Source organism: Zalophus californianus, chromosome 10, assembly GCF_009762305.2.
Source record: "Zalophus californianus isolate mZalCal1 chromosome 10, mZalCal1.pri.v2, whole genome shotgun sequence".
Taxonomy (NCBI): domain Eukaryota; kingdom Metazoa; phylum Chordata; class Mammalia; order Carnivora; family Otariidae; genus Zalophus; species Zalophus californianus.
Window position 1 is genome coordinate 44,615,565 of NC_045604.1, and position 12,506 is coordinate 44,628,070.

Consider the following 12,506-nt stretch of genomic DNA (forward strand, 5'->3'; position numbering starts at 1 on the left):
TCAGCTTTGATAATCTAAAGAAGTGGTCTTGGCCATTTTCCAGCAGGTGGTGGGAGGGCTTGATCACAAGCCCCTTTAGGAATTTGCTAGAAACTATGGATCAGCCATATAGAAAAAAAGCACATCATCAAATTTTGCATACTGCTTGGGATTCCTAGACTCCCATTGGTTCATCCAAGGACCCTCCAGGCATAGGCTCTCTAGCATGGACGATGGGACACAACACATAGGTGGCCATTATGAGTCAGAGGAAGGCCCTGCTCCTACCTTATATCATGATGGGGCAGATAAGTATGGTTCTGGAAATTAAATTCATTAATTTCATTAAAGTAAATTAAATGGTTTAAAAAAGGTGTGTCTGAATCAAAGTTAAAGGACTGTTTTTTAGTTAGTTTTAGTTTATCACTTTTCTCTTACTTGACATTTGCCTTTTTTTACGTGTGTGTGTGTGTGTGTGTGTGTGTGTGTGTGTGTGTGTGTGTGTGTCTCTGTGTGCAGGAGAGAACTTAGCCCTTGAGAATGACATATAAATTGATGCTCTATTGAGTTTTTGTAGGCATAGGGGAGAAAAGGAATCCTAAAAATGAATGATAGGAAACCACAGTCCTACCCTCATATTCATTGTGGGTAGGAATGAATATCCCCCCTGTTAGGGGGGATAACAGACTCTGTGGTTGTCCGAGTGTTGCCTGCTCGCCACCCCAGATGTAACCACATTTCTTCTGTTGTCTTTCACTGTGGCCGCGGCCACTGTAGGATACTACCCAGATGTATTTGCAGTTGATTGTTTGCAGTTGCTACACACTAGAAGTGGAAGGAGGAAATACTGATGAGCCACTGAGCTGTGATGGGGGAAAAATGGACCAAAGAAGAGAAATGGATGACCAGGACTTGGAGAGGAAAATAGAAGAAACCTTACAGCAAGGGTGTGAAACCCATCATACTTAGGGAATAATTCTAAAGTTGGATGGAAGCAAGTTATAGCAAGAGAGACCTTTTGGTTTTCTTTCTCTGGAAGAACAGGGGTTGTAAGACCTTTGTCCTTTTGGTCTCCTCTTCAGACAGTTGTGGGTTGGGGCAAGGGGTGAAGGTATTCTTCTCAAGGAAAATTTTATAACTGTGAAACATTTTGAAACTGTGAAGTGCAACAGAAAGACTAGGTACTCTTTGCTTTAATGGTGCCTTAACTGTCAGGGATACCATGGTGGTAATGTGGAGAATGGAAGAGCATCAAAGATGGAGGGCCCTTCCCAGCAAAGGCCTAGAGGGGAGGACGGTAGCTCTTTCTGGGTCTTCTAGGTTTTTCTCATCATGGTAAAAGTGCCTGGAGAACCAGCTCTTATGACTGGAAAGCACATTCCATGCTTAGCATCACTGGCCCCTTGCAAGAGAACAGAGAGTCTTTGACCTTTGTTTTCTCCTTGAATAACCAGCTCCATGGTGGTAACAAGACCTTTCCAAGGTAGACTTGGTGGCAGTGACCCAGTTCTGAGGTCAGACTTGGGTGGAGAGTGCCTGCTCTGAAGGATATTATTTAGAGTGATTAAAAACATCCCTCTTACTGATCTGTGGGATACGATCCCCAGTCGTAATCAAAGCTTCCTTGGTGTTCCAGACATCTGCCGGCTCTTTCACCCGTATCCTCCTGAGTCAAGGTCAGCTTCTGAACATTTTCCTCATACCTGATCTGTGTTCCCATGGGTCAGTTAAAGAAAACCGCCTTGTGTGTTCACGGGCTGGGGTTTATTAGAGGAACAGAGACTCCCAGAGGTCCTGGAGTCAGCAGCTTCATGTGAGGTCTCGCTTCCCTTTGCTTCTTCCTCTGTGTTCTTTCATCTATCCCCAGTCAGTGACTTCCTCCCTTCTCCTTCCTCCCCAGCCTTTCCTTTCTTTCCACAGGAGATGGTATTAGTTCATTCATTTAGCAAATGTTTATTGAGTGTCCCCTAAGAGCGGGCTCCATTGCTGCCTCAGGGGATATAGCAGTGAGCAAGATAAGAGAATGAAACCAAAGTCCTCACCATGGCCTATCAAGCCTCCTGAATGGTCCCTGTCACCTCTGCACCCCATCTCCTGCCTTCCCTTTACTTCCGTCGTGGCGTTCTTGATGCTTCTCAAGCACACTATTCTGCCACTGGGCTACGGCCTCTGCCATGGCTCCCCCCTCTGCGTGGAAGACTCTTTAGAGATCTGTAGAGCCCACTCCCTCACCTTCTGGAGGATGTTACATCATGGGCACGTTCACCTCGGGCCTTGTCTGAATAACCTTGTGTGAGGGAGCCATGTCTGATCATCCCTACCTGCTTTATTTTTCTCCATTGCACTTTTCACTCTCTGACTTGGTATATATTAACTAATTATTATTTTATCGTCTACCTCCCCCCACTACAGTGTCCGCTCCCTGAAAACAGGGCCTTTGGTTTGTTCACAGCCCGTATCCCCAATGCCAAGAACAGTACCTGAACATAGGCCTTAACAAATATTCCTTGAATGGGGACTAAATGCGTAAAAGGATGAAGGATTGGGTAAATGAATGCAAAGAATAAGGTTTCTGACCTCAAAGAAGTTATAATCTAGTGCATCGGAGGACATAAAATTAATAAAATAACTCAAGCTCATGTGATCTGGTAGTGACTTGGAGACTGGGCTCTAGAGTCCGACTGTCATGATTCCAATCTCTGTTCCACGTATTAGCTGTGTCTTCGAAGGCAAATTACCTCAGCTCTCTGGGCCTCATTTTCTCATTTGTAAAATATGAATAATAATATCACATAGGATTAATTTGAGAATTCAATGAAACCATCCATATAAAGTGCTTAGCGCAGGACCTGGCATGTGGTCTGCACTCAGTAATTATTATATGCTATTGTTATTGGATCACTTGCTGGAATCAAGTGGAGCCTGAAAAGTTCCTCAGGATTACCCCCATCCTGGTCTGGTATTACTCCCTTTTCCATTAGGGAGCAAAAGTTCGAAAGTGTCCCTGAACCAGAAAGACTGTCCCTGAGGACAGCTTTATCTTAGGATTTCTTTGAACCGCAAATACTCCTGTCCTCCCTTCAAACACATATTAAACATTTCATTTGCCCAGATAGGCTCCCAACAATAATATCTGTCCCCTCTGGAAAAAACTGTTTCCTGTTAAAATATCAGCAACCATTTAAACATGGTTTTGTTTTTCTTTTTCTAGTAATTTTTAGGCCGCAGCAAATAATTGCTTAAGACTGTACTTTAAGAGGCATCTGTAAATCTTTCCTTTGCCTTGTGATACATGGGAAACCATGTCCAAAGTCATTCTGACAATTTGTATTTTAAGTTTTATGAGTTACCATTTAAAGAAGGCCAGTTTCTCATTGGCAAGCCTTCTTAAGAGATTGACGCTTTGATCTTAAATCCTGGGGAGACTTTGCAGAAATAGGGGGTGACATTGTTGACAGGTTCGTCTGTAGCTATTCTACTGCCATTAATTAAACACACACCCCCTTTTTATTTACTCCCCTGGAGTAAATGAATTGAACTTGACTTTGGTTTTTGATGGGAAGCTATGAGAGGGTCCAGGAAACATCAAAGAAATGCTCTTAATCTAGTAAAACTAACTCTCAACTGACCTAGCTTGAACATTAAAGAGTTCTTAATTCCAGTGCTCGTCTAGTTTCTTTTCTGTAAGGCATTAATTCTCTCTAATGATTAGAAAAGTGCAGGGGTAAATAATCATCCCCTCCCCATGAAATTCCAGAGGGTTACAGGCTCTTTAATTTTATCTTGCTTCTGAAGGTCTCCTTTGTAAAACCGTATATACATTTTGGGTTTTTGCCATTCCATATTGCTTATACCTCCAAGATCTCAGCTTTAAGATCTTAAAACTTTATTTCTTTTGCATTTTGGTTTTAGATTTTTGGATCACAGCTATCCTAAAGCTTTTTTATGATCCTAGACTTTAGGAATGAAGGCACAGACAGGTTAAGACACTTGTATAAGCAAAAAGCCAGATGGTGCCCTTGCAACAACAGATCCGAGCCTCGTAGTTGAGAAGTCTCTTCATGTCTGCTTAGGGAACCCCACCAGGCCATTCATTTGCCCCCAAACAAGAAGCCATCAGCATGCCTACTGGGTGCGCAAAAGAGACAGGAATCTTGTTCTCATGGAGTTTATGTTCCAATGGACAATGAACACAGTAACTAAATAAGACCGTATATGAGAAGGTGCTAAAGGCTGTGGAGGAAAATAAAACAGTGTCGTGAGTGTTGGTCTTACATAGGTTGGACAAGGGAGGCCTCGCTGAGAAAGTGCCATTTGAGCAGAGCCCCACAGGAGCCAAGGGAGGTGCTGCTCGCAGGGGCAGAGAGAGGAGCGCAGAGATTCTGAGCCAGGAGGATGCCCAGGTGTGGGTGGAGCAGCAAGGGGGGCCAGTGAGGCTGAGGGAGACTGAGTGGGCGTGGGAGACTTGGTCAGAGGTATCAGAGCAAGTCCTTTAGGGCCTCATGAGGCAGGTATGACTTTGGCCTTTCTTCAGAGTGGAACGGGAGCCATGGGAGGGTTCTGCGCCCAGCAGTGACGTGGTGGGATTTACATCGCCCAGGATCGCGCTGAGCTGAAGCCAGGAGACTAGTTAGGTGGCTATTGCATTGATCTAGACTAAAGGTGGTGGTAGTTTGAGCGAGGGTAGAAGTGATGAGAAGGGTTTGGATTCAGGGTATGTCATAAAGGCAGAGCCAAAAGGATTTCTTGGTGGGTTGGGTGGAGACCAGCCTGAGCACCCGGAGCGTAGCGCACGCTACCAGACATCCCTTGCCTTCTTCTTGATGGTCCTCACTGGTCTCCAGAGTATCGTCAACCAGTCATTCTGGTCCTGATTAGGACTCTGTAGACAACTCTGGCGGCTGAGAGAAGTATGCATGGGGTCTTCTGAGCACATGTTCTGAGCAGATGGTACCAGATTAATTAATGAGAGCGAACATCATTCACCAGTATAAGTTGCTTAGTCCGTCTTGACAGCACCTGACTCCTTCTGTGGCATCCCATTCTTGGAGGGGACCTGGGATAGGTGCTCGTGTCATCCCAACCAGCAGCTCAGCTCCGGAGTCTGAAAAATGTAGAGAAAGAGCAGTAGAGTCTGAGAAGCTGAAGTGAAGACAAGGAAGAGGAAGACCAGGAGATTTTTAGTAGAAACACGTCTAAAAAAGAAAAATATCAGGCGCATATCTTTCCCAGCTTCCAGTTGGGCGATAAAAGGTGCCGTATTTCCTGGATAACCAGAGAGAATTAATGAACTAACACGGAATATGACAAAAACAAAGATTAGGTCCCACATTTAGTTGCTGAGGGCTGGCAGGAGAAGAGTTTATGGCTCTGTCTCGTCAGATAGGTGGAAGGTACCGCGGCTCTCCCAGAGCCCCACTCTCCACTGCACCTGCCCTAATCTTTCCTGCTTACATAAACCACAAAGCCTGTTGTGAGAGAAGAGGGAGACATGGTTGACTATGATGGTGGCCAGGGAGAGAGCCAAAAACTCTTGTTTGTTTAGGAGAAATCTCATTTTGCATCCCTGCCTTGCTCACATGGGGCTGAATAAATCTTAATCTGACTAAGTTCTTATCTCAGGAAAAGCAAAGGGTGGCCCTGGAAGCCCTCTAAATAACAGGTGCAGACAGAATGGAGAGGAATAGGGAGGGTGGAGGCCAGTGGAAAATAGGTTTGAGAGGCCAAGAAGTCCATAAGGCTGATGAGCTCGAGAGAGGAGCAGGTGGAGGGGAGGGGGGCTAATGCCGCAGGGTGCAGACTGGAAACTACGGGGATAGGGTGGTAGGGAGACCAGACGGGCTGGCATTCAGTCAAACCAGATGGTGGGCTTTTATTTCTAAAAGGATTTGTAAATCCTAGGAACAAGGAACATAAGGGTACTGGGGCCTTTAATCCCATTAGTAGAAGACAAAAGTGTTCTCTTTAAAAATGTAAACCCACCAATTATAGAATTTCTATTATCAACACTTTGGGACAGAGTACCAGCTTGTGAAACACCAAGGAATCTCGGGATTCTTCACTGAGGGGAGGAGAAACTGCAGAAATCGTCAGGGCATTCATTATAAGTTAATAAAAAGCCATCTTCTCAAGAATTTAAAGTGTACTGTTGGGACCAAACAAAATGTGATATATTTGTATGCAATAAGCTTGCTTACATATGGAGTTGGAAAAACAGCTAACTGCAATTAGGGACTGATTGTTTAGTAAATTTTGAGTTTACAATGAGACACATTTAAAAATTTAAGCACCTATCGCTTTCTAAAAAGTCGTCCCCCTGTGTCCCCTTGCCCAGTTGTCGGCCTCCATGTCCCCACAGCCTCTCTCCTCGTAGCATACAAATCCTGTTCTTCAGTCCTTGTCTCAGTCATTCCTTGAGGGTCCAAAATGGCTTCCATAACCCTTCTCCTAATGGACTTATCCCCGCGGAGACCAGCCTCATCACAGAGCATGGAGCTGTCCTTGTGTGCTTACGTTGGTGCAAGTGTGAAAGCTACCCACACACGGCCATGCTTCCTTCAGGAGACAGAGCAGAGGGGCAGTGGTATAGCTTTGGGCGCTCCAGTCCGTGAGGGATCTGCCATCTTTGCATCATGTAATACCCCATCCTCCTGCTAAGAGGAAAAGCCTAATTTCATCTAAAGGATTCCAAAAAAATGCTAACTCTTAAGAGAAAGTTTAAGAGTTAGTTTAAGTAGTGTGATTCATTGTGAAATCCCTTTTTTGTTTAAGACTATCCATATATCCATTAAGTTAATATCACACAATATCACTTTTTGATGCTACTTCATAAATATTTCTTTCCTTAATTACTGCTGAGAAGTAGAAACTGTTATCTCATGTTTGAAATGGAATAGAGTTGCTTTCCCACACCACTGACTGGGGTTGTTGTTTTTTTTTTGTTTGTTTGTTTGTTTGTTTTTATTTGTAAAGGTATGGAAACCTGACAAGCCCAAACTGTGAAGAAGATGGAAGCCCAAGTTCATCAGAGTCTAAGACGGTGATCAGGAAGTAAGTGTGCCTTTCCTATGCATTACAATCTCTCAGTCAAGACTTATTATCCTAAAGGGATGTAATTTAGTAGAGTTTTTAAAAATTCCTTTTTATGTTGTTATTTTCCCCCATAATGTGTAAAATCATAGAATTATTTTTTGACTATCCAGTGATAGTCATTTATTCATCCAGTAAAAATGTATCAGGCACCTACCATGTGCCAGGCCCTGTGCTAAGGGAAACAACTATGAACAAAATAAATAAGTCTCAGCTCTTAAGAAGTTTGGATTTTAGCAGAGACACAAAGAATCCACACAAAGGAAGAATGAAGTAGGGCAAGGGGGCTAGATCCTGATGGAGAGTTTGATTCACATAGGGTGCCAGGAACGGGCTTTCTGATCTGGTGACATTGCAGCAGAGTGCTGAATGGGGTACAGGCCGGGCTTGGTGAATATCCAAGCAGGAAAAATGTGGACAAAGCTGTGAGGCAGATGAGTGAATGAGACTGGAGCAGAGCACATGAAGTGACAAGTGCTAGAGGATGAGATCTGTAAGGTCATATAGGTCCCAGATCACATGAGGACTTGAAGGCCTTGGGCAGGGTGTTAAATTTTATTCTAAGGAAGATAAGAAGCATTTAGAAGATTTTGAGGAGAGCAGTGCTATGGCCTGATTTATATTTCAAAAGGCTTGCTCTAGCTCTATGTGGAAAATAGACTCTGGCAGTGGGATGGGGGGCAAGAGTGGCAGCAAGGAGCCTGGTCAGGACCCTTACAAAGACCCAGGCAAGGGATTCTGGGAGCATGAACTGGAGGAGGAGGAGGAGGAGATGATGGTAATAATGGTGATGGTGGTGGTGTTGGTTTTGGTGGTAGTGATAGTAGTAAAAGTAGGAGTAACTTGTAGTAGGAAGAGCTGCGGAGATCTTGAAGGTATTGCTGGCAGGTTGTACTGATGAAGTGCTTGGGGCATATGAGAGGAAAAGAGGAGGCACGGGCACCTCCAAGGGTTGTGGTGTGAGCAACTGATAGAACAGAACCTTGGTTTTGTGAGATAAGAAAGACTGGTGAGGAGGAGCAGGTATGGTAGGGAGCATGTGTCAGTTATTTCATCGTAGACATACTCACTTTGAGACAATTGGCTGAGTCTAGAGTTCAGGGAGCAGTCTGGTTGGGAGGCATAAATCTGGGCATCCTTAGTTTAGACATGGTATTTAAAGCTATGGGGCTGGGTGTGCCCCCCGTGGGAACAAGGCTATAGAGAAGAGGAAGGTCCAAAGACTGAGCCTTGGTTCCTTCCAGTGTTCAGATTAGGAAAGTAGAGGGTCCAGCAAGAGGAGGTTGGAACAGAGGAGCTAGCGGGGAACAAGAAGAAAGAAGAAGTTGTGTCCAGAAGTCAAGTGAAGGAGTTTTGGGGGGACGTGACCAACCATGTCTAACACTGCTCTTACATCAAGTGAGAGGAGCCTGGGAAGAGACTACTGCTTTTGCAACACGGTGGTCTTTGGTCCCCTTGACAGATGTAGTTTTGGTGGATGGAGGTCTGGGTCAGGAGAAGACAGAAGTTTGGAGGAGTTTTGCTGTAAGAGAAGAGAAATGGGCTAGAGGATGATCTGGGACAAAGGAGGGTTTTTTTCATTTTGTATGTGTTTGTTAAACCTGGGTGATGGTTTAATCTGATGAGAATAATCTAGGAGACACTGAAGAATAATCCATGATGTAGGGGTGCAGGCCACTCTAGGAGTGATGTTCTTGAGTCAATGGGATATATGCCAGGGTCCTTGAAAGTTCTCTTACTAAATATTCATCTTGGGGCCAAAAGTCCAGGCAGTTAATCCTGTGGAATATTTTAACTCCTCAGAGGATTGACTGATGGAATCCTTTCTTCAGAAGCCAGGGATATGAAGGTTAGAAAATTGAGTATCTTTTTAAGTCCTGAGTGAGGCAGTTTTATTATTTTATTGGATGGACCATAACCTTCCAGAAAACCAGACACACCAATATAGATATTTGAATGTCAAATGCAAGGCGTGTGGTGAGCGAACAAATACCTTTATTCTTAGAGGGCTTGGGGGGGCTTCTTGGAGGAGTTGACATTTCAGGTAGGTCCTGAAGGAGGGTGAAGATTTTGGTGGTAGAGCCACCCAAGCAGGGGGAACGGTGGGACCATATTGGGGAAATATATTTGGGAACAACACGGACTGGGTGTGGCCGCTTCATGATGGCATATGTACCAGGTCGAGGGGAGCTGTAGAGCCGAAGCTATTTCGAAGGGGGTTCATTTTCCCAAGAGAATAAGGACCTTCCCTGGTAAGCAGTAGACAGTCAGCCCTGAAAAGTTTTTGTAGGACGGAAACAGTATCATCAAATAGGTGGTGTGGGGGGATGGAATAGACTTACAGACTTCCTACTTAGACTGTGGTACACAGACCAGGAGCATCAGCACCACCAGGGAGCGTATTAGAAATGCAGAATATCAGGCCTCACCACAGACCTAGATTAAAACCTGCATTTCAGTAAGATCCGTGAGTGATTCTTATGCACCTTAAGGGTTTGAGAATCATAGGACTAGAGAGGTTTTGTTGTTAATTGTGTTTATCCCCGAAAACTTACTGAAATAATAATTTTTTGAAAAGAACCTTTTTAGAATTAGTCCTTTAAAGCATATACGAAAGGAGACCTGAGTGGCCACCTTGTCACATGTAACCTCCCCCTGTGACCAGATTCAGAAATAAGTGTGTTGTTCTCCACAAATTTTGGAATTGAGTCAGATTTGGAGCTGCCATTCAACTAGCCACCTGAACACTCCAGGGAGAGTAACAGTCTGAAAAATATCCAGAGCTTTTCTGTTTCCCAGGGGGTGTTTTGAGATTAAGTAGGTTTCTGGGAAGTCGCACGTTAAAGAAAATTAGTTTGTACCCTGGATGTGAAGAATCATGCTCATTATTTTAAAGTCCTATTATAAAACTTTATTCAACTTCATTGTACACCGGGAACAGTGTAATGTGGGTGAAACTCCAGGATAAGCTGTTTTAAAGGGCTTTCCAGTTTTAAGCGTATGAGTCCTTAACAAAGAGCTTCACATAGAACTCCCCTGAGGGGGTCCATCATCTGGGGACAATGGTCCTTTCCTAAAGCCTCACAATGAATTGGTAGAAAGTACTTGACCCTTTTCCTCAGACTGACTTGCCTTTTAAAAAATTTATGCCTGATGAAAATACGCCACTTTATCTTATAATGGGCCACTCTGTCCTACAAATACTGGAATGCTAAAATCCCTTCTCTCAGCTGACCTCTTTCTTCCTTGCATTTTCCTTCTTTCGTACTGCTTCCTCCCCACCCTCCCCCCATTTCTCCTTTTATTATTTTTCATCTCATTTCACCATTATCTTTTTGCTCTCTCTTTTGGAAGTTACCCTTCTCCTAATCATTTCTGTGGCTGGTTAGGGTCACTGCTCTGTCTTTCTGAGAGGAAATCAGGGTAGCACCTTCTTCATTCCATCTGTAACATATGGAGAATTCCTCCACCATCCCAGAGCTCTGGCCTCTGACATGAAGCCATGACCGAAGGCTTCCTGATGGCTGGTGCATGTGTAGGAGATATGGCTCTATGGCCGTTCTCAGTGGGCTGGTTTTGTCCGCAGAGGATTTTGGCAACATCTGGAGAAATTTTTGTCTTAACTTGGTGGGGGGATGCTATTGATATCTGGTAGGTAGAGGCCAGGATCGTTGTGAAACAGTCTACAGTGCGCAAAACACCGCCCTCCAACAAAGAATGCGCTGCCTCTAAATATCAATAGTGCGCAGGTAAGAAGCTCTGCTACATGGTGAGGACTGCAGTCCTCAAGTGCAAGCTCTTTACTTATGAATATCTAGAAGTCTATAAAAATAGGACCATGCGTATTTGGGGATTTATTTATTTATTCATATCCCATCTTCGAATGAGGTGAATCCAATGCAGAGGTCGCCCAGGAGCCGGCCTCAGAGAAGGTGAAGGGCCCTGGATAAGGAGCCTGGAGAACTCAGATTCGAGTCCCTCACCAGTCACTGTCACTTCCCAGCCATATGACCTGGTCACTTCATCTCTCTCTCACTTTCAGTTTCTTGACCTGAAAAATGAGTGCTCAGAATGTAGGATCCCTGGCGTCCTTTCAAGTTTAATGACCGCTGGGATAAAACTTGTTTAGTTTTCATCTCTCCAAAAGTGAGAATGAAAATCAGAAATGGAGATACTGGGGCACCTGGATGGCTCAGTTGGTTAAGGTCTGCCCTCGGCTCAGGTCCTGATCCCAGAGTCCTGGGATGGAGCCCTGCGTTGAGAGCTCCCTGCCCAGAGGGGAGTCTCCTTCTCCCTCTGCCCCTCCCCCCCCACTCATGCTCTCTCGTTCTCGCCCTCTCTGTGAAATAAATCAAATGCTAAAAAAAAGAAAGAAAGAAACAGAGTATGGCCCAAATACTATATTGAATTTTTGAGAGGTGCCCTTGACTGCTTTTTTCAGTCGGAGGGGCTGTGCCACCAGTTTTGATAAAATAGGAAAACAAAACAGACAGCTTCTTTGACTTGCTCGTTATTAATCGTGACATCACAGCTGCTCACTGTGCTTCTCAGTACAGAGATGAGCTAAAGCTTTGTATTGTGGGGTCGAAATGGGGGGTTGGGGTGCAAAATGCCTATTGTTTTCTTTTGCTGTGAATCTGTGTTCTTGTGATTTCAGGTGGGAAACCGACGGCAGGAATGTAACTTTCTAAGAAGTAAACATCCTGTTTTAGGGCAGATGCCTGCAGTTTTGCAGATGGGGAGTGGTGTGGGTTGGGGGGGGGCAGAATTACTGCGAGGTTTAACCCCGAACGGAAAAATCCTCAACTCTCTTTTGGCTTTTCAGTTTTTAACGTAAAGCGTTAGAGCAGGGCTTACGTTTCATACAGGGTCCCAAATCCCAAGATAACAGTCTTCCCTGTATTTCTAAATATGGATCTAATCAACCTTTCAGAGGATAAAAGAACTTAGAAGAAAGAGAAATGGGGAAGTACAGATGGAACCGTCGAGATGAAAGATTGGCTTCTGGTGTCTTGGACTGCAACTGACTAGTGTTCTTCATGAATTTCAAAAAGTGTCAGATTGTGCTGTGACTCCCACTTGTAATTCCAGGCCCGAGTGTGCCCAGTTCGGGCTTTGTGCAATATTGGGGGCCTTTAAAGTCATCTAGCCAAAACACGAATTCCTTCCGTTGCGAGGAAGGCAACTTCCAAGGCTTCTAGGTGTTGGAATCTGCCGCACAGTGATTTCTGATGTTAGCGCTGGACTGTTGTATATAATAAGGCATCCAATGTTTATTTCTACAATCCCTAAACTTGCCACTATTTGGAAATCAGGACACTCACTTCCTGTGACAGGAAACAACATTTCTGCCCACATCTGTCCTACCTGTGCCCTTTTCCTCCTTGTTGCTGACACTTTTATATGATAAAACGCTGTCTATTTAGAATAAAAAAATC

The 12,506-nt window shown here is 44.4% G+C and overlaps 1 protein-coding gene across 5 annotated transcripts in view; it reads left to right on the plus strand.

Moving 5' to 3' along the window:
• RGL1 (ral guanine nucleotide dissociation stimulator like 1) overlaps nucleotides 1-12,506 on the plus strand; it is a 246,472-nt gene that overhangs the window by 175,766 nt on the left and 58,200 nt on the right. For all 5 annotated transcript variants that reach the window (XM_027610452.2, XM_027610454.2, XM_027610455.2 and 2 more), the window contains one exon: nucleotides 6,952-7,029. In XM_027610452.2, coding sequence (XP_027466253.1) covers nucleotides 6,952-7,029 — 78 coding nt within the window. The remainder of the gene's footprint in view (nucleotides 1-6,951; nucleotides 7,030-12,506) is intronic.